This window comes from Mus musculus, chromosome 13, assembly GCF_000001635.26.
Source record: "Mus musculus strain C57BL/6J chromosome 13, GRCm38.p6 C57BL/6J".
Taxonomy (NCBI): Eukaryota; Metazoa; Chordata; class Mammalia; order Rodentia; family Muridae; genus Mus; species Mus musculus.
In genome coordinates, this window is record NC_000079.6 from 56,748,413 (window position 1) to 56,766,308 (window position 17,896).

Here is a 17,896-nt window from a genome sequence, read left to right on the forward strand (position 1 = left end):
GTTTCGACCCCGTATTTTCTAAGATACAGGTTTAAGGCACAAAGTCAATGAATATGCAGAGGCCAACCTCACCTTAAACCCTAGCTGTTTCCCCAGTATAATTAACAAATGCCCACTGGATGCTTGTTTGGTGTCTTTAAAAGAAATGCTAGGCATCGTAGAGGAAGTGGTGAGCAGGGTAGATGTCTTCATATGACTGCACGCACTTGTGGGGGAAGAGACAGGCTAATTACAGTCATGACGTTGCTCTTGCTAGGGACGTAAGAAAGGTGGGAACTGGAGTCTGGAGGTGAGGTCAAAGACACTGAGTTTGAAATGACCACCCTTTCGGAATGTAGAGTGAGGTGAGAAGCCGGAAGCAGACACAGGGAAATGGGCAGCCTGTGCTTTCTGCAGTTCACCCTGTTCAGCCGAGTTCATCTCCCCAATGGCTGGGCTAGCCAAGAATATAACTTATCAGTCTGGGGAGCTCAAACAAGTTCTGACAAAGATTAGAAATCAGAAGTATGGGACGGCATTAGCCAGAGGGAAGAGAAAGCAGCTTAATGCGGAAGGTTCTTAGGGATTAAACGGCGGTTTCAAGTTCAAGAAGAATATGAGGACATGAAGCTGGCTGTGGGCTAGAAGGTTCTAGACCTTGTAGGCAGAGTTAGGATTTTTGTTTTTAATCAGGTGAGAGAGGAGAAGCCGTTAGTGTAAGTAAGCTGGGACTGAAGACAGACGCTGCAATCGGGTAAGTATTACAGTTCTGATTGGAGGTAGATGATAGGCTGTAGGGCAGTGGGGGTGGGGGAATTTGATGGAGTGGACAGGCATTTAGCAGATGACCTCTGCATATGAGCAAAGGACATGGCCACCAGGCTTTTTTATTACCTTGGGCAGTCATATGCTGATGCAGTTAATATTGAAGATCCTGAAGAAACCTTAGATTGAGACGTCTTGAGTTCTCCTACCTGGGTATGGTGGAGAGACGAGCTGCCCCTGACATAGGCGGGCATGCTGGAGAGTGAAGACCTCTACCATCTTGTCCCACAGGAGTGAGAAGACTGCAAATCTCTCGTAGAAAGCAGCCTCTGTCCTACTGTAAGCACTTCTGGGGCCAGCATCCTGACTAAACACACAGCTCACATTCAAGCATGTCTGACGTACTGGACACGAGCCGAGCCCTTGACCTGAAATGTCTGTGTTGAAAGTCCCACGAGGTAGGTGCTGTTATTCCCCTTTTATAGCTGAGGAAGCAGGTGTCATAGAGGCTTAGGACCCAGATGTACAGTGTAGGATCAAACTCAGGTCAGCTGACTCTGGAACTCAGACTCCTGGTCCCCATTGCTGTCTCTCCCTAGTTCCCTTCTACTGTTCCCACACTCCCAACCCTTCGCACGCTGTTGGGATGTCTTCTTGTTAACACTCTCTTCTGCTTCCAGTGGGTGCTTTAGAGAGGAAGCACAAATGCCTTGACATGGTCTCTTTCTCTATTTAGCCCACTACACCCAACACTCCTAAGATTTTTCCATTACAGCTTGGGCCCAGGATAGATAGCAAAGGCAGAAAAGGATGTGTGATTGTTTCTAACCTCTGAAGAGCCATCTGACTTAAACTTAGGCTGCTGAAACAAAATACCATACACTTGATAGATTCGACAGCAAAAATTTATTTTCCCATAGTTCTGGAAGCTGGAAGTCCAGTCTCAAGGTTCTGGTTAATTTAGTTTCCGATGAGGGTTTATAGATGGCCAGCATCTCTGTATGTGTTCACATAGCCTTCTCAGCCACAGGCAACAAGGAGCATATTCAAAGCCTCACCCATGCCCCCATGAAGCTCCAATTCCATAGTGTTAGTGCAGCCACTCTGGGAATCAGGACCTCCGTGTACAAATTTAAGGTAAACATCCACATTCGGTCCACAATACTATCTAAATTGTAATCGTCACACTGTAATCCACTCGCTTACATATTAGAGAGGACAGAGAGGTCACATGCTGCTGTTCCGGGGGAATCCAGGTCCAATATGAGGAAGAAACAGCCCAATGCTACCCTAGAAAACGGAATGAGGTTATTCAGAATAGCAGCGCTGGCACACAGTGCTCGTACTGACCCGGCTTTAGATTCTAGCCCTTTGTAGGCCCAGTTATCTGAGAGTTTATCCCAGAAGCAAGCACCTCTTGTCACCTTGCTCCATATTTTATGAAGGGATCTCAATGGTACCGGATCCCTGTGGCTATAGCCGGTAGTACCTTAGGAGCCACAGGGGAGTTTGTAGCCAGTTGCTTGGTCATGTTCTTCCCCGAGGGGACTGGCCCTTGTTTGTTTGTTTGTTTGTTTGTTTGTTTGTTTCTTGTGGCCACAGAAGACTGGGCTGTAAAGGAGCACGTCCTCTTTGGGAATCAGCTTCTTCCCTCAGCCTCAGATCTGTTCCTCAGCCGACATTGGAGAACTCATTCTATGCCTGCCTTGTTCAGGCCGTGACACTGGCTTAGTATGCTGCCTGGCACATCAGATCTGATACCATAGCCATTTCGTGGAAGAGGACACAGGACATAGGTTAAGGACTTCAGATATGGCCATAGGGGATTTAAGCCAGAGGGTTAGAGCAGAGCTAGAATTTGAACTCCTCGGCGCAACACCTTCAAAGCTGACCACCAGGCTGTAGTAGAGGAATGTCCCACCCCTACATACCATCCCTACCTCTCCCAGTCCCCAGCCCTGAGCATGTGTGTGCTAGCAAGGGGCTCATGGTTTACCTATCTATGCCCAGAGTTTTCTCTGCAATCAGGGTACCTGTGCATTAGCCACAGTATCCTTGTAGAGGACATGAAGATGTTTGGTTCCTTTTCCAGATAATAACCTAAGATTCTATGAGGAGATAGGACAGAGGAGGCGTCCCGACAGGGACCCAAGGATGTGGGGATTCAGAGCTCTAGAGCCTGGCTGTGTGACCAGGTCTTCAAGCTTCCTAGTTCCTCCTGCCACCTTCTCTAGGGTGAGGGTAGGAGCAGGGGGGTGGGGGTGTGTGGGGGGTGCTCAGTCTTGCTGAACCTCCTGCTTGGCCGTCTGAACATTTCCAACATCCCATGTCAATGTGTCAGAATCCTGTGTCTGTGCACTTGAGTGGGGGTGAGGGTGCTTCTCCTGCTTCAGATTCACAAAGCTCTCCTGACTCCAGCATGGTTTAAGAATTATCTGGATTAATATGTCAAATTCCTCTTCAGTAAAAATGTCTCTTAAGCTCAAGTGAAGTGAACGTCTTTAAGCCAAGTGGCTCCTGGGAGTGTTTTACACACCCACTAAAATAACTCCCTGGGGGGGGGGGAGTTGGCGGGGCACGGGCACATGGTAGTCCATGCCCTGTGATCCCAGCATTCAAGAGGCAGAGGCAGGCAGACCCTCTGTGAGTTCCTGACCAGCCAGGCCTGTGAGACCCTGTGTCAAAACCAAACCCACCTCCTGGAACTAGGCTAACTTAGAAAATAGTCAAAGTTGTCACAACCTGCCTCCTCACCCCCTAGTTCTTTGTCACCATTGTTCTCGTGGGGATCTCGGGGCTGGCTTTTGTCTGCTTGGGAGGAAATGCTACCCCACTCCCTCTCCTTTCAGGACCTCACTTCACCAAGCCCCGTCTCTGCCTCAGGGCTCTGAAAGCTTTAGGCCCAAGACAGCTGTGGGGGCACGGGCATGAGAGAAAGCTCTGCCTCTCAGAGAGGGTCTCTACGGGGTCCAGTTAACAGGACCATTCAGCAGATCAGGTTATCCTTGGAGTCTGCCAGAAAACAGAACCCCAAAGAAAACAAACGCTTTCCAGAGCAAGCAAAAAGCTAGGGAAACCCAGACAGCAGGTATGCTCAGACTGACCTGACCCTCGCAGAGGAGGTGGGTCAGCCTTGGGTCTATTCCTCCTGGGGATGGGCCCTTCACAATCCCTTTCCCAAACGGTGCAACCAATGATCAGTGTTTTCGGTGCTGGATCTAATTTGGTGAGCTTTTATTGTAGAAACGTCTTGGGTGGAGACACGAGATGCAGACTTTCCGTTGCAGCACCCCCGCAGCGGTGGATGTAATCCTTTGTCCCTCCACAGATCCCTCAGCCCCTGCTCTCTGAGGAAACTGGGTACTCGAACCCAAGCAGGACACACTGAAACCTTGTGTCATTTCTCTATCGGATCCCCAGTGTTAAGGAGCAAGATAGGCGGGAGCAGCTGCAGACAGCCCATAGGGCCCCGGAGTCCAGTCCGCACAGTCAGCTCCTGATTAGTCCCGCGCTCGCGGTGCCTGCTGCCTGTCTGCGAGCAAAGTCAGGAACTCACCAGGCAGGCAAGGAAGGCTCCTGTGCCCGGGTGGGTCTTTCTGGGTGGTTTCCTGACAGGACCTGTTGTAGGTGGTGGAGGGGGGTACTCGCCTAGGGAGTACTTTTAGGCACTGGGACCAGGACCCCAGGCAACCTCCTAACACCCCTTATTCTCCAGGTCCAAAATGGTTTTTGGGAGACTCCGAAGCCCAACCTACTCTGCTCCTGCTGGATGCTTTCTGCAAGGCCAAAACCCAAGCTCCCCGCGGCCCTGACTCCTCCTGCCCTATACCGGTCGCGTCTTCCAGGGCGCACGGGCGTCGCGGAGCGAGCGATCGTGGGGCAGCGCAGCAAAGGCCGAGTGGCGCAGCTGGCAGCCGATAAAGAGGACGACGAGCGCCACGGACAGCAGCAGGAGGAAGAAGAGCAGCAGGTAGGTGGGCAGGTCGGGCTTGGTGGCCGAGCCGTCCCGAACTCCACGCGCGGTGGCCAGCTCCAGCGGCAAAGCGCCCTCTGCCTTGACCGTGGCTCCGGGGGCCAGCGCGGCACTTCCCGCCGCCTCCGGCCCGCTAGTGGCGTTGAACACGTCGCCGTACATGATCCGCGGGGACCCGCCGACTCCGGCAGGACCACCTCACTTCTGATGCTGTAGACCGGCGCTGCTAAGAGCCTCCATGACGTTCCCCTCCCGCCTAGCCGCGCTCACCTGGCGGGGAATCGGCGCCCCCCAGGCGGCGAGGTCACTGGGACCCTCGGCGCGCGGGGGTGGTGGTGGTGTCGTCCGCCGCTCAAGATGCTCAGCCGCGGCAGACCCCGGCACCTCGGGAGTTCCCGCTTCTGTCTGTTGCTACCTGGAGAGTTCTGAGCCCCGGGCCCGTTTTACGGCTTTCCAGCCGCTCTTCAGCTCCGGTGAGCTCCGAAGCACCCCTGGGCTGCAGCCGCTGCGAAGGGTGCAGGTGAATGCAGAAGCAGCGTGCGGGGCTCTGCTTTGGGCGCCGGTGCTCGCGGATCCTCTGCTCCCCCGGGTGCGGTGGCCTTTTGGAGCGGTCCTGCAGCCTCCCAGACGCCTGGTGTATTATAGCGAACCTGTCCTCACGCGCTCTCACCGCTGCGCTCCTGCCTGAGCTGGAGACTGAGCTCGGAGCAGCTTCTGTCCTGGGAGGGAGGGAGGCGGGGAGGTGGCAGGGTTTGCAGCACTGCCCTGAGAGAGAGGCTGCGAACCAATGACTGAGGATCAGAAAGGACAGCGCTGCGACCGCCTGCCTTCCATCACTCACCAAAGAGGATACTGAGGAGAGAAGCGGGAGAAAGAGGAAACAGAATAGCGGGAGAAAGAGGAAAAGAAACGGAGAAAGACGCTAAGACAGTGGGGTTCTCATTCTTCCTCCCATCTGCAAAGCCTGGGACTGAAGGAGCTGGGATTTGAACCTAGCCTACCTGGCCGGGAGTCCATAGCTTGGCCTCTACAGTGAGTCCCCTCTCATGGCAGAGGGGTTTTGGTAGCTGCTATTCATGCCTCTAACCACACGTTGGTTGAATATAGGGCACGGCACGGGCTTCAGAGTTCATGTCCCACACTGTCATAGCACCGTGGTACCTTTGTATGCAGTGGGGTACCTGAGCACCTTACCTCGGGTGGAATCTGGCAGTCAGTAAGGATCTCACCTACCAAGGCTGCACAACTGCAAAAGAGTCTCAAAGTCCACAGGCTGGGCTCAGTACTAAGTCTACCTTTTTGGAGGTGGGGTGGGGGTGGGGGTGGGAGTGGGGAGGCTGATTTATGAGCAGCCATAGGCCATCAGGTAGAACATTTAATTAAGGGGGTGAGCTGGTTTGTTTGTTTGTTTATGGTCAATTTGACCATATGCAAGAGTCATCTGGGAATCTCAAACTGAGAAAATTTACCATGGGAACGTCTGTAGGGTATTTTCTTGAGCAATGGTTTTGTGGGAGGTGTCTGTGCCATCCCTGAGGAGGTGATCCAGGGTCGCATAGCATGAGAACGCAGGCCATGGGAGGCAAGCCAGTGAGAAGAGTTCCTCAGTGGCTCTTTTTTTTTTTTTTTTTTTTTTTTTTTTTGGTTTTTCGAGACAGGGTTCCTCTGTGTAGCCCCGGCTGTCTTGGAACTCACTCTGTAGACCAGGCTGGCCTCGAACTCAGAAATCCGCCTGCCTCTGCCTCCTGAGTGCTGGGATTAAAGGCGTGCGCCACCACGCCCGGCTCCTCGGTGGCTCTTGCTCCCCTTCCTGCCTGCAGGCTGAGCTCCTGCCCTGATGTCCCTCAGTGAAGAACTGCGACCAGGAAGGAAGCTTCTCTAAGCTGCTCTTGCTCAGACCCTCACACCTGCCACATCCCCATTTCTTTCCCCCCCTGCCCTGCCCCCAGGTGTTGCCAGTTTGCATAGAACCCCAGTGACTGGCTGCCCATTGCTCAGACGGAATTCACCTGGGCAAAATGGCCTGAAGATGAGTTGTTCATACTGTGGGGACTCAGGCTTCCGCGGGAGTTGGTCACTTGCTCAGCAACCCTTGCCTGCTCCACTCTCCCATAAAGAGTCAAGAAGAGAACGTGAGCTGGTCATGGGCGACTCAGATGGAGAGGCCTGGGAAAGGCTTGGTAACTAGAACTTTCTAGTGGGCAGTCCGAGGGACTGGGGATGGTGTGTGTGGTGTGTGTGTGTTTGTGTGTGGAGGGGGGGGGGGGAGTAGCAAGTCCTTGTCTCATGCAGGAGGCAAACAGCAGCTGCCACACTCCTCAGCAGGCAGTCTCTCTCTCACTCCTCACCCTAGTGTCAATTTTGTTACCTCACCGATTGTGGGAGAGCTTGACACAACCAGTCAAGTGCATGTCTATGCCTCCCCCCCCCCATATGTAGTGAGTACCCAGGGAAAACCTAGGATGTCTGTTGAACGAGCCAATGGAAGGAGAAGTTAGCCAGTCCTTTCTCCCCACTGCACACTGGGCTTGCAAAGACAGTACCCCAGTGACTGGCTGCCCATTGCTCAGACGGAATTCACCTGGGCAAAATGGCCTGAAGATGAGTTGTTCATACTGTGGGGACTCAGTATGAACAGTGGCCAAGGTGTGCCTGGCCAGAGGCCATCCTCACAAACCCCTTCTTGGTGCTGCAGACGCACCCTGGGCACTCCCATTCGGACTTGAAACTGTGGTCCCAAGCACAGTGATGAACTACCATTCACTGAAGAGCTCCAAGGGCTTTTGCGCTTCCCTGTGGGGGACTCTGCAGAGCCTCCCTGGGCCAGGAGGGGGCGCTGTTGAAGTTAGGGCAAAGGCAAACTCAGCGCTGCCCACACCCGCTCAGTTGCCAACCTTGACAGCCTTGGTCCTGGCAATCAATCCTTGTGCTTAAAGAACACAGGTCTCTGGGCCTCCATGTTTGGCTCCCGTTTAGACCAACAACTCCCTTATCTGATGGGAAAGCTGGCTTGGAGAGGTGCCAAATTTTATCCTTGTTAGCACAGGACACCGTCACATAACCAATGCAGGGCCACAGTTGCAGGGGCAGGAGTCACTTTCTCTGTAGGCCTGACCTATTTCTCACAGCATGTGAACAGAGGTGGGACTTTACAGACATGCCAAACCAGAACAGGTCTTACTGGCACCATAGCCACACAGTGGTCCTCGTGGGGTAGGGCCGGGATGGAGGAGTAGTTCTGGGTCCTTGTGCGACTTGATTGAAAGGCTTGGCTGGCTCGGTTTGGGGCCTGGCCTGGAATTCCCTCCTGAGCTCTGGATGGGAAGTGGTGAGGCATTTTACACGCTTGAGCTGGGCACCAGCCTGGCTAGATGAGAGCCCAGGTAGTGGGTTCCCTGCAGCTGTGTGGGCAGCTCAGGTGGGAAGGGGCATCCTGGGACGGACAATGCTTTTGGATTGTATAGGGAGGCTTGATAGCGGATAGACTTCCCTACTCAGGAAACAGGTTGTGTTTCTAGGTCAAGGCTGTGGAACATGGGTCTGTGAAGAGGGCTTGGTGCAAAGGGAGGGTCCCTGCAGCACCACAGGCTCATGGCGGGGACAAAGGTCATCTCTGATCCTGAGGTCCCTGATGCCACTCACTCCTCCCACATGGCACTGAAGGATGCTGACGTCGTCTGAGTTTTCCCTCATGGCAGACTGTTTCTGTTCATGGCCCTATCCCAAATGGAGCAGGCTTGAGCTTTAGGGTTCATCTCCCGCACTGCAGCCCATGATGACACTGCCATTCCTGTATGTACCCCAGGCAAGAGATAAAACCCAGGAAGGGGAGTCACTTGTCAAGGTCACCCTGATGTGTTTGTACTGTAAGGGAGCCTCCAATTCCACCATCTGGGGGTGTCCACGCAGTCTATACAGGAGCACGTTGTCAAGCTGCCTTTCCTTGACAGAGTTGGAGGGGGTACATCTATATTGTCCTTCTGGGGAGCCCTCTGGTATCGATGGGGAAGCCACAGTTGATTTTCTGAAAGATATTCGGAGCCCTGAGGTTGATCACGTTCCCTGAACATCCACGGGCAGGAAATTAAACAAGGCTGGTACTGAGTAAATGCAGAGATGAAGTTTACACAGCTTTTTATACAAGCCAGAGCGACCTTCCATTAAGGGCGCTTTGTGTACTCACACATTTAAGTCTTGAGAAAGATTATAAAAGGGGGCTCTGAGGCCGCCGTTGACAGGCAGGGGCCACAGAACTGTGAACTCACAAAGACCTCTCTCCCATTACGCAGTTGTTAAGTGGCATGCGCGCCTTTCCTGGTGCCTGCCTGCAGAGACCTGGGGGACAGGGGCGGGGGGGGGGGGTAAGGACGCCCTCCTGCTATGTCAGCCACTTGCCGGGCTGTTGAGTGGAAACTTGAGAGATGGGGAGCACTGAGCCCCAGGATTTTGTAAACTTGCTGAAACGGTGCAGTGCTTGGTGAAGCCATTTCTGTTTCTTCTAAATGCTCGGGGAACCATTGTGAAACCGTTTATTGCCAGACAGGTTGGGGGTGACGGTCCGAGATGAAGAGACTTTGCTGTGAGGGAGCGTGGGTGGGCTCAGACCTCCTCTCAGCGAACTCTGGAGATACCCTTCCTGCAGAACAGGTTTTGGTTTGGGAGTAGGTTTTTATTCTTATGTTTTAACTGTTCCTGCCCCAGCTTCTGATTCAACCAGAGACGCATGGATTTGCCAGGACTGAGGACAAAGAGGAGGTACCCGTTCCTGGCATAGTAAACCCCACCTTCTGCGAGACTCCTCCTTCACACTTCCCTGTCCATTCTCCAAGCCTATTGCCTGTTCTCATTTGGAAAATCGGGTCATTTTGGAGTCTAATCTTGGGGCTATTTGTTGTTTATTTCTTAAAATGACCACAACTGGGTCATCACTGGCTACAGTTGCCGAGGTTATCTGTGAAAGGCCTACTAACCATTGGGAGGGGTGGTGGCTTTGTTCTTCTCGGGGTAGCTTCCATGTCAAGCTAACTGCATAGTAACATTGCTTTTTCCGTCTCTTGGTTTCTTTGGGTTGTGCTGAGGAAAAACTAATGTTACCCTGTTGGAGGGGGACCTCTGAGACGCACATGGGAACACCTACGATGAATAGGATATGTAGGTACAAGAAGCCACCCAGCAGTCACAGTACTGGGGTGATTCTGGAAAAGGGGTGGGGGAAGAACTCTATCAGCCAGGCCTGTGAGAGGTTCCCAAGCAAATGCCGCCCCATTGGAGTCTCTTGTGAGGCATGATGTAGGACTTAGTGGTAGTTCTGAGTGTGCTGATTCAACAGGAAGCTATCCTTTTGCTGGGCCGGGGCCGGAGACCCTTTGTAGCGTGTTGAATTCTGGGAGAAGAAATAGGTGGCAGGGGTTCACCCTTCCCCAGAAGCCTTCTCTCTTGGCTCTGGCCCCAGCAGGCAGTTCCTCCCTTCTGAATCTTCCCAGCCTTGGAGCGAACCATAGCTCTTGCCTGTGTCTGGGCTGGGGTGAGCGCCCCCTTGTGGTCAGTGTCTCTACCGTGTTTGTTTTTCAAGCTATGTTTTCACTGTAGCCAAGCTGTCATTGAACCTGTGACAACAGTCCTCTTGCCTCAGCCTCCCAAGTGCTGGGGAAGTTACAGAGTGAGGCCGGGCTGGCTCAGTGTGTCATGTCTGTGGTCAGTAGTTTCAGGCCCACTGGAATTCCAGGCTTCAGGACATCGTTGGGCAGATTACCTCTTCCTCTGGTTTACATTTCTGCTGGGGTTGCTTCCGCCCAGGCCTAGCCTCTGTTGCTGGGAACAGAGCTCTCAGCAGCTTCCTGCCTGTGCTCTTCCGAGGTCCATTCTCAGGTCTAGAATGAAGCCTGGAGTTTGTACACTTTTTGGGGCCCTCTCTGAGAATAAGACTCAGGATTTGGTTTTAAAAGTGAGCATTGACTTAGTACAGAAAACAGAATCAAAGTCAATGTTTAAAAAAAACCTGACAAAGGCTCCGAGTGTGGAAAGAAGATCAAACTTGCCAACGTAGCTTTCAGGCCCATGGTTTGGATGAGAATCACCCCCCCCCCCGCCCCCCAAGGCTCACATAGGCAATATTAGGAGGTGTGTTCTTCTTGGAGTAGGTATGGCCTTGTTGGAAGAAGTATGTCCCTTGGGGGCAAGTTTTGAGGTTTTAAACACTCAAAGCAGGCCAGTGTGGCTCAGTCTGTCTTCCTGTTCCCTGATGATACAGTTGTAGAACTCTCAGCAACCTCTCCAGCACCACGTCTGTCTGTGTGCCCCCGTGTTTCTAGAGGTGATAGTAACGGACTAAACCTCTGGACTGCAAAGCAGTCCCCAATTAAATATTTTTCCTTTATAAGAGTTGCTTTGGTCATAGTGTCTCTTCACATCAATAGGAACTCTAAGAGGAAAGACCTGCAGGGACAGTTCTTTAGTCTACATAGGCAGCCTGATGAAGAGGTACTGGGATGGCCCCTGTGACCTACAGTCAGCCCTGTGGCTGGAGCAGCATTCATCAGGAGGCTGAGGGACTCACTACCAGTCCATACCACAGTTGGGCCACCTGTGGGGATTGGTGTTGCTCCAGGCCATGGGAGAACAGGCTGGAGCTTTGGGCTACCAGCTCTTCTCAGGGATCAGTCCTGGTGAGGCAGAGACAGGGGCCCATTTGCCTCATACCACTCCCAGAAGACAAGGCCAAACCTCTGAGCCCAGGCTTTTTGAGGAGGCTCTTCAGTAGGAGCTCCTGGTAGCTGGCCTGGCCCGCACAGAGCCCGAGTCCATGGACACCAACCAGTCTGGAATTACTTGGTCAGCCTCTGAGAGTGTCCACTTTTGACACCAGCCCCTCTCCATCCATCCAACACAGAGTTGGCAAAAAGAGGGAGAGAGCCCATTTGCAGGAGGGTATTCATTTCAGATGGGAAACTATGACTTTCCCAGCAACTTGGTTTGTCTCCCCATAAAACTACAGTCAGCCCTCCCTGTCTGCATGGGCAGGTTCAACTGGCTGGGGGAGAAAATATTCAGGAAAACAGAATGTGTTAACCAGTTTGCCTTTTTTTTTTCTTTTCTGTTGTTGCTTTGTGAACAATGCAGGATAATAGCTAGTTAGGAAGCATTGACATTGAATTAGGATTATAAATAAACTACAGGATAGTGTGCTGCAAATCACATGCAAATAATGTTCCGTTTTATACAAGGACTTGGGTATTCAAGAATGTGGGTATCTGAGACGTCTTGGAGCTTGTCCCCCCTGGGATGGCGAGGGTGACTGGATGAGGATTTATTCTCTTGTTTTATAAGTGGCCAGTGACCCACTGCTCCAGCCAACCCTTTCCTGGCACCTTAGTCTGAGAAGGCCAGCTCTTACTCGCCCCCCCCCCTTTTTAAAATTTCCCCTCTGCCATGGGGACAGTACTGTCCTTTCCCAAGGAAAGCTGCAGGTCATAGTGAGCTGCTCTGGGGATTGTAGCTATGGGTAGGGGCAGAAAAAGGTCCCCTGACCAGGCAACCATGCAGGAGACCTGAGGAGTGCTTTTCCTGTTAGCCTTGGCAGGGAGGGAGAGAGGGACACGCAGGCCCATGGCCTGACTCGTGACGGAGTGTGGAGACGTTGGAGTGAGAAGCTGTCCTTTAAGTGGCATTTCAAATCTAAATCTGAAGCTCCATCAGCAGTGCCATTTTGTGATGAGGGCATCTTGTCCTCTCAGCTTCCAGCGAGGACACTCAGGCATCTCCGTCCTGGGGGCTCTTCCCTGGGAGTCAGCTTTGATTCCCTGTATCCCCGCTCTGCTGGGGAAAGAACTTCTCCCACTCCTGTCCAGAGAAGGATGGGTAGCCTTGTCTGGGGCGTGGAAGATGTGGGTGGCGTCACCCAGTTAGAGAGGGGGCTGCTTCTTGGGAAAAGCCTTTCGGATCACACTCCTTGTAGATGGTGCCGAGTTTCAGTGGGGAGCTGTGGCATCCAAGAAGATACCCGAGCAAGTGAAGGGCATTCAAGACATGCCAAGCCATCATCCAGCCTGAGTCTCTTGTTCCTGATCACCCACTCTGGCGAGAATAGCGGTGTTCTGCAGGTCTTCTGAGCAACCCAAAGGGCCGGGGCAGTATTCATCAGCTTGGTCTCAGTGTCTCCTCCCGGGACCTCTTCTGATTCACATCACAATCACTTGTGCTTTTAAAAGCTAATGGTCTCTGTCTTAGTTTGCTTTCTGTGGCTGTGATTAACACTGACCCAAAACAGGAAAGGGTTTATTTGGCTTGTGGATTATGATTCATTGAGGGAAACTAAAACAGGGACTGAAGCAGGGGCTGTGGAGGGGTCCTGCTTACTGGCTGGCTCCCCATGGCTTACTCAGCCTGCTTTATTAAACAGCTCAGGCCAACCTGCCAAGGTGTGACACCACTCAGAGTGGGCTGAGCCTGCCCACATCAATCATTAATCAAGAAAATACCCCAAAGACAAGCTCACAGGTCAATCTTATGGAGGCAGCTCTTTAACTAGGTTCCTTCTTTCCGGGGGGCTCTGATTTCCTAGTCCTCAAGATTCAAACCTAGTATTTGGAGCTATAGATGTGATGTGATGTGATGTGACGTGACGTGACGTGACGTGATGTGATGTGATGTGTGTGTTATGGGAGTACAGGGCATGCGCATTTGCTTACACCCAAGATTCTTCCAAAAGGCAGTCAGACTGCTCAAAGTCAACTGTGAGAGGGAAGGGGCAACATTGTAACACTCAGGGACAAGATCAAATGTTAGCTTTTGTGTTTCAACTGTCTAGGGGAGGTTCACAGCATCCAGAGCAAGGAAGGGCAGGGGTCTAGCTAGCAGCCCTTCTCTTTGGTGTCTTGCTTCAACCCTGCCTTTTTGCATGTTACTTTTTATCTTGTGCACAATGCTTTTGGGACAGCCTTGAATGACAGCAAAAATGTCCATCCCTGAAGTTAGGAACTATCCCCCAGGTCCCGGGGATCCTACATAGAAAGAAGATAGGGTTGGTCTGTGAGGGGGCAGAGAGTTCTCTGACTTAGAAAGGAGAACACACACACACACACACACACACCCAGAGAGAGAGAGAGAGAGAGAGAGAGAGAGAGAGAGAGAGAGAGAGAGAGAGAGAGAGAGAGAGAGAGAGAATGTTTTCTAGACAGATCTGTAAGGGTGCAGAAGTCCTCAGAATATGGCTGGCGCCCTGCCCCCGCCCCTCCAGGTGTGAGGGATTGGGATCATTCTGTATATTTACCTGAGTACGCAGAGGCTTTAGTTGCAGCCTCTAGCTCCGAAGTGCCTGGGGAAGAATGGAAGAGGCCAGCAGTGCTTTGAGTTATGTTCCATGTGGGGCTCCTGTAGCAGTGGCTTGTCGGGGTGACCTCTAGGTAACATGTGCATAGAGGTACACTAAGAGGGGTTTGTGAGCGGGAGGTCCTCTGCCTAGTGGGTCAGACCCCTGGCTGGTGTAGCGCTGGTGGGGGGAGGGGTGGACACTCTGAGCTCGGCTGAGATGTCTGCTCCTCAGAAATGGAGTAGGGATTGGGGCTTCTGCCAGAGATCGGCTAATAGAAAGAAAAGAACCTTACATCTCGTAGCCAATTGTCTCATGGACTAAGATTTATATAATATGCAAAGATAACCGTGAGCAAATACTTCCACAGACTATCTCAGAGTGGGTGGATTCGGATTTCCTTTTTTCTTTGAGAACTAGGGATTTTTGGAAATCAGTGCCTGTGGTCTGCTTTTTGATGAAAATCATATTTTAAGGAAACAGCACACACCCGAGCAGCTAAAGCGATTTGCTTTGCCACTTCCCTCCTGCCTCTAGGGTCCCCATTCCTTAATTGCCCCATCTGTGCCTCTTCCTCCTGCCCTTGCCAATATGCAGAAGGCAGAGACTGGCAGGGGCTGTGGGCTGTGGGAAAGAGTCTCGCTGATGATGCCAGAGACAGTTGAACGTGAAGAACAACAATCCTTTATCCTCTGCACCCACTGAGAGGGCACAGGACCAGTGGAAACTTGTTATTTAGTAGTGGGGCGAAGTCTTCTCTCTTCTGGCCATTAAGAAGGTTGGCCCAGGGGTTGGGGGCTTTTCACACCTAGCCACACTACCAAATAGTCTCTCTCTGGTCCCTGTTGGAACCTTTGCTCAGAGCTATCCTTGCAGATGGGGAAGGCAACAGAAGAGCCCCCCACCCCCCCACCCCAGGCCAGCTTGGAAAGGGGGGCGGGATGAGACAAAAAGTGTCAGGGTTGCTTTAAGGAATTCCCACTGTGGAGGGTGGGGATGAAAACAGAAGTGGGAACCCGTCGGGGAGGGTCTCAGTGGGCTGGAGGGAGATTAAAGAGTGAATTACCTGCCCTAATCATGAATGCTCTTTAACGACACAGCTCCTGTGTGAAGTAGAGCTTCGTGCTTCAGTCCCACAGAGGAGGAGAGAGAGCAGATGAGTCTCCAGTCTGAGGAGCCCCCCCTCGCCCCGCCCCACCTCTCTTCCCTATTAGTTGTGTCAGGGAGGGGAGAGATGTAGACCCCACCCCAGCCAGCCTGCCACCTCAGCAGCAGCGATGAAGACCTGACCTCTCCCAGTGGGTAGGTGCCAGGACACCTTGGAAGCTTGTTTTTCTCTCCTGGTGGGTTGTCTGTCTTGATTGTGCAGCCCTGATATCCTGGCTTGAAGATTGTATGGACCCATCCGGTGTCCTAGGGGATAAATGACCTTTCTTCACTCCTGACAAGGGAAGAGAAAATACACATACGGCTACTCCAGCTACATGTCCATGTGTTTGGCCCCTTTCTTATGCCATTAGCAATGTCCTGGGTGTGAGGGTGAAGGGTGATGGGCTGAGCCATCCTGCCTAGCTCTTCTTTTGTCTTTGCTACATGCTTACTTTCTAACCCTCTTTCTGAAACTACATCAGTCCTACTCTGGCCTGCCGAGAGCACTGGGCCCGGATCCCGGTCCCGTCCCTTCCTCGCTGCCCTCCCCTCAGGCAACCTGATAACCAGGCATGGAATGAAGTGTTTGTAAGCCCTCTGATGGGGTGCTGGAAACGGAACCTGGGCTCTCTGCAAGAGCAGTGTGCACTGCTAACCACGGATGCATCTCTCCAGGCCCAGGCAAATGTTATTTTTCAGGATCCTGTGGCTGGCAAGGCTCAGCCGGGTGGCTCTTCTATTCTCTGAATCACTTGTGGGCGGCTCTCTGCTGGGGGAACCAGCTAGCCTGGGAAGTGTGAGAAGCCACTGGTCCTCTGAATTTTCTCTCTATGTGTCCCCCCATCCTGCCCCCCCTCTCTCTCTCAAAAAGATTTATTTATTTTATGTATGTAAGTACAGTTGCTCTCTTCAGACTCACCAGAAGAGGGCATCACATTCTATTACAGATGGTTGTGAGCCACCATGTGGTTGCTGGGAATTGAACTCGGGACCTTTAGAAGAACAGTCAGTACACTTAACCGCTGAGCCATCTCTCCAGCTATGTGTTCCTTCTCAATGAAGCATGGGAACTTATTTACAACATGGCACTTGTCTTCTGGAAGGCAAGCCCCAGTGACAAACTCATCATCATCAAATTCATCATCAAACTATTGCTTGGGCTATGTTTGCTAGTGTCTTATTGGCTAATGTGGGTCACATGGCTAGTCCAGGCACGCATGCGCAAAGGGATTCGTGGGATTTGAGAAAGGAAAAATGTGTTATCTTTGAAGCCATAAATCCAACAGTTCAGCCAGCACAACCACTCTCCTCTTTCTTGAGAAGCCATCCACACTTCGTAAAACTGATAGAGCAGCAGCCACGGGAGGCGTTAGAGTTCACGACAGTAGAACTTCTGCCCCAGAACAGTGTTCAGTTTTTAACCGGGACTCCGCACTGGCGCCCACTCCTCGGGTAGGACTTTCCAGAGGTCACATAAACTCGGGCTCCTCTGTTTTGTGCCAGTGCTCCTTGTGCCCCTGGCCTGGATGCTCAGACACTGTGTGGTGCTTCCTCTTGCTCAATGGTTTTCGTTGTGACCGCCAATGACAGTCACAAAGATGAAGCTCAGCGTCTATTCTGAACATCCTCAAGCTGCCTGTGCTGCCGCCTGTCCTGCCTGCCTGCCTTCCTCCTCTCCTCCCTCCTGGGTGTTTGCTGGGGCTCAGCAGTCACATATTCACTCTCAATTACCGGTCCTTGTCTCTGTTGTGGTGAAACAGCGAGGTGTCGGTTACACGCCATGGACTTGGATATACTTCCTGTCTCTCTGTAGAGCTGACCTGTGGATAGCTGGGCACAATAGCTCGGTGCAGACTTAGGACACTTAGTGTCGTGCTGAAATGAGAAATGCTTCTGATAGGCTTATAGACCACTCGATCCCCTGGAGGAGCTCCGGGGAGGTGATGGAAGCGTTGGGAGGGGCAACCTTGCAGGTTCCTAGCCAGCTCCACTTCCTATTCGTTGGACCGACCTGCTGGCTTCCTGCTCCTTGCCGTCAGCCCACGCCTTCCCTGCTATCATGGAGTCCAGCCCCCTCTGCAACCAGAAGCTAAAACAAACTCTTCCTTGAGTAGTTTTGGTCATGCTGTCACAGCAACAAAAATCCTGATTCACATATGATTCTCATATGTCTGTGCGCTCCTCCTGTTTCCTCCGGAAGTGTGCCCCTCCCCCTGCATCCCCTTCCCCGCGTGGGCCTTTGTTTAACCTCAGGACAAGTCGCCTTGGTTTGGGCAGGAGGCAGACTGTGTGGTCAGCAGCATTTATGCCAGCTGTTTGTGAGCCGCTCTGAGAACCTGTGCTCAGTTCCGGGAAGCGCCATCCTTTCCTCCCTCTCCCTGAAGCCTCAGTCCAAGTTAGATCATGCGGCTCTGCACTGTGCTCCGAGACAGACCATCTCGGGCGTCTCAGAACATCAAATTCATCTGCATCCCTGGAGGAGAACTACCATGAGATACATGGCCTTTTCTAAAGCACAGAATATTCATGCTATTCATACTGCTGGTGACAGACAGTGACACACTTGTCTGCATGTGATCCTGAGAAACCAGTAACGCTCTGATAGAGGGCTCCCGGGCTTGGGGACAGCTAATTTAGCTCTGTAGATAGGGAAGGCGTTAAGGGATCCACTTTGCTGGTGCCTTTCTGTGATTGATTGGTTCAGAGCTGAAACCCCGGGGCTC

The 17,896-nt window shown here is 52.3% G+C and overlaps 1 protein-coding gene and 1 long non-coding RNA gene across 2 annotated transcripts; both read right to left on the minus strand.

Moving 5' to 3' along the window:
• Window positions 1-1,631: 1,631 nt before the first annotated feature.
• On the minus strand, window positions 1,632-5,415 carry Gm45623 (predicted gene 45623). Its single transcript, NM_001378296.1, has one exon. It carries the CDS (start codon window positions 4,877-4,879, stop codon window positions 4,568-4,570), a length of 312 nt encoding a protein of 103 aa, NP_001365225.1. The 5' UTR covers window positions 4,880-5,415; the 3' UTR covers window positions 1,632-4,567.
• Window positions 5,416-13,904: 8,489 nt separating this feature from the next.
• Window positions 13,905-17,356, minus strand: Gm52066. The gene is made up of 3 exons (XR_003950712.1): window positions 16,905-17,356; window positions 15,315-15,465; window positions 13,905-14,030 (listed from the first exon to the last, which is right to left on the minus strand). It is a non-coding gene; the product is annotated as a predicted gene, 52066 (long non-coding RNA).
• Window positions 17,357-17,896: the final 540 nt, after the last annotated feature.

Bases quoted from the DNA above. Each gene is read 5' to 3' on its own strand.
- Gm45623 (NM_001378296.1), bottom strand. From the start codon at position 4,879: ATGTACGGCGACGTGTTCAACGCCACTAGCGGGCCGGAGGCGGCGGGA.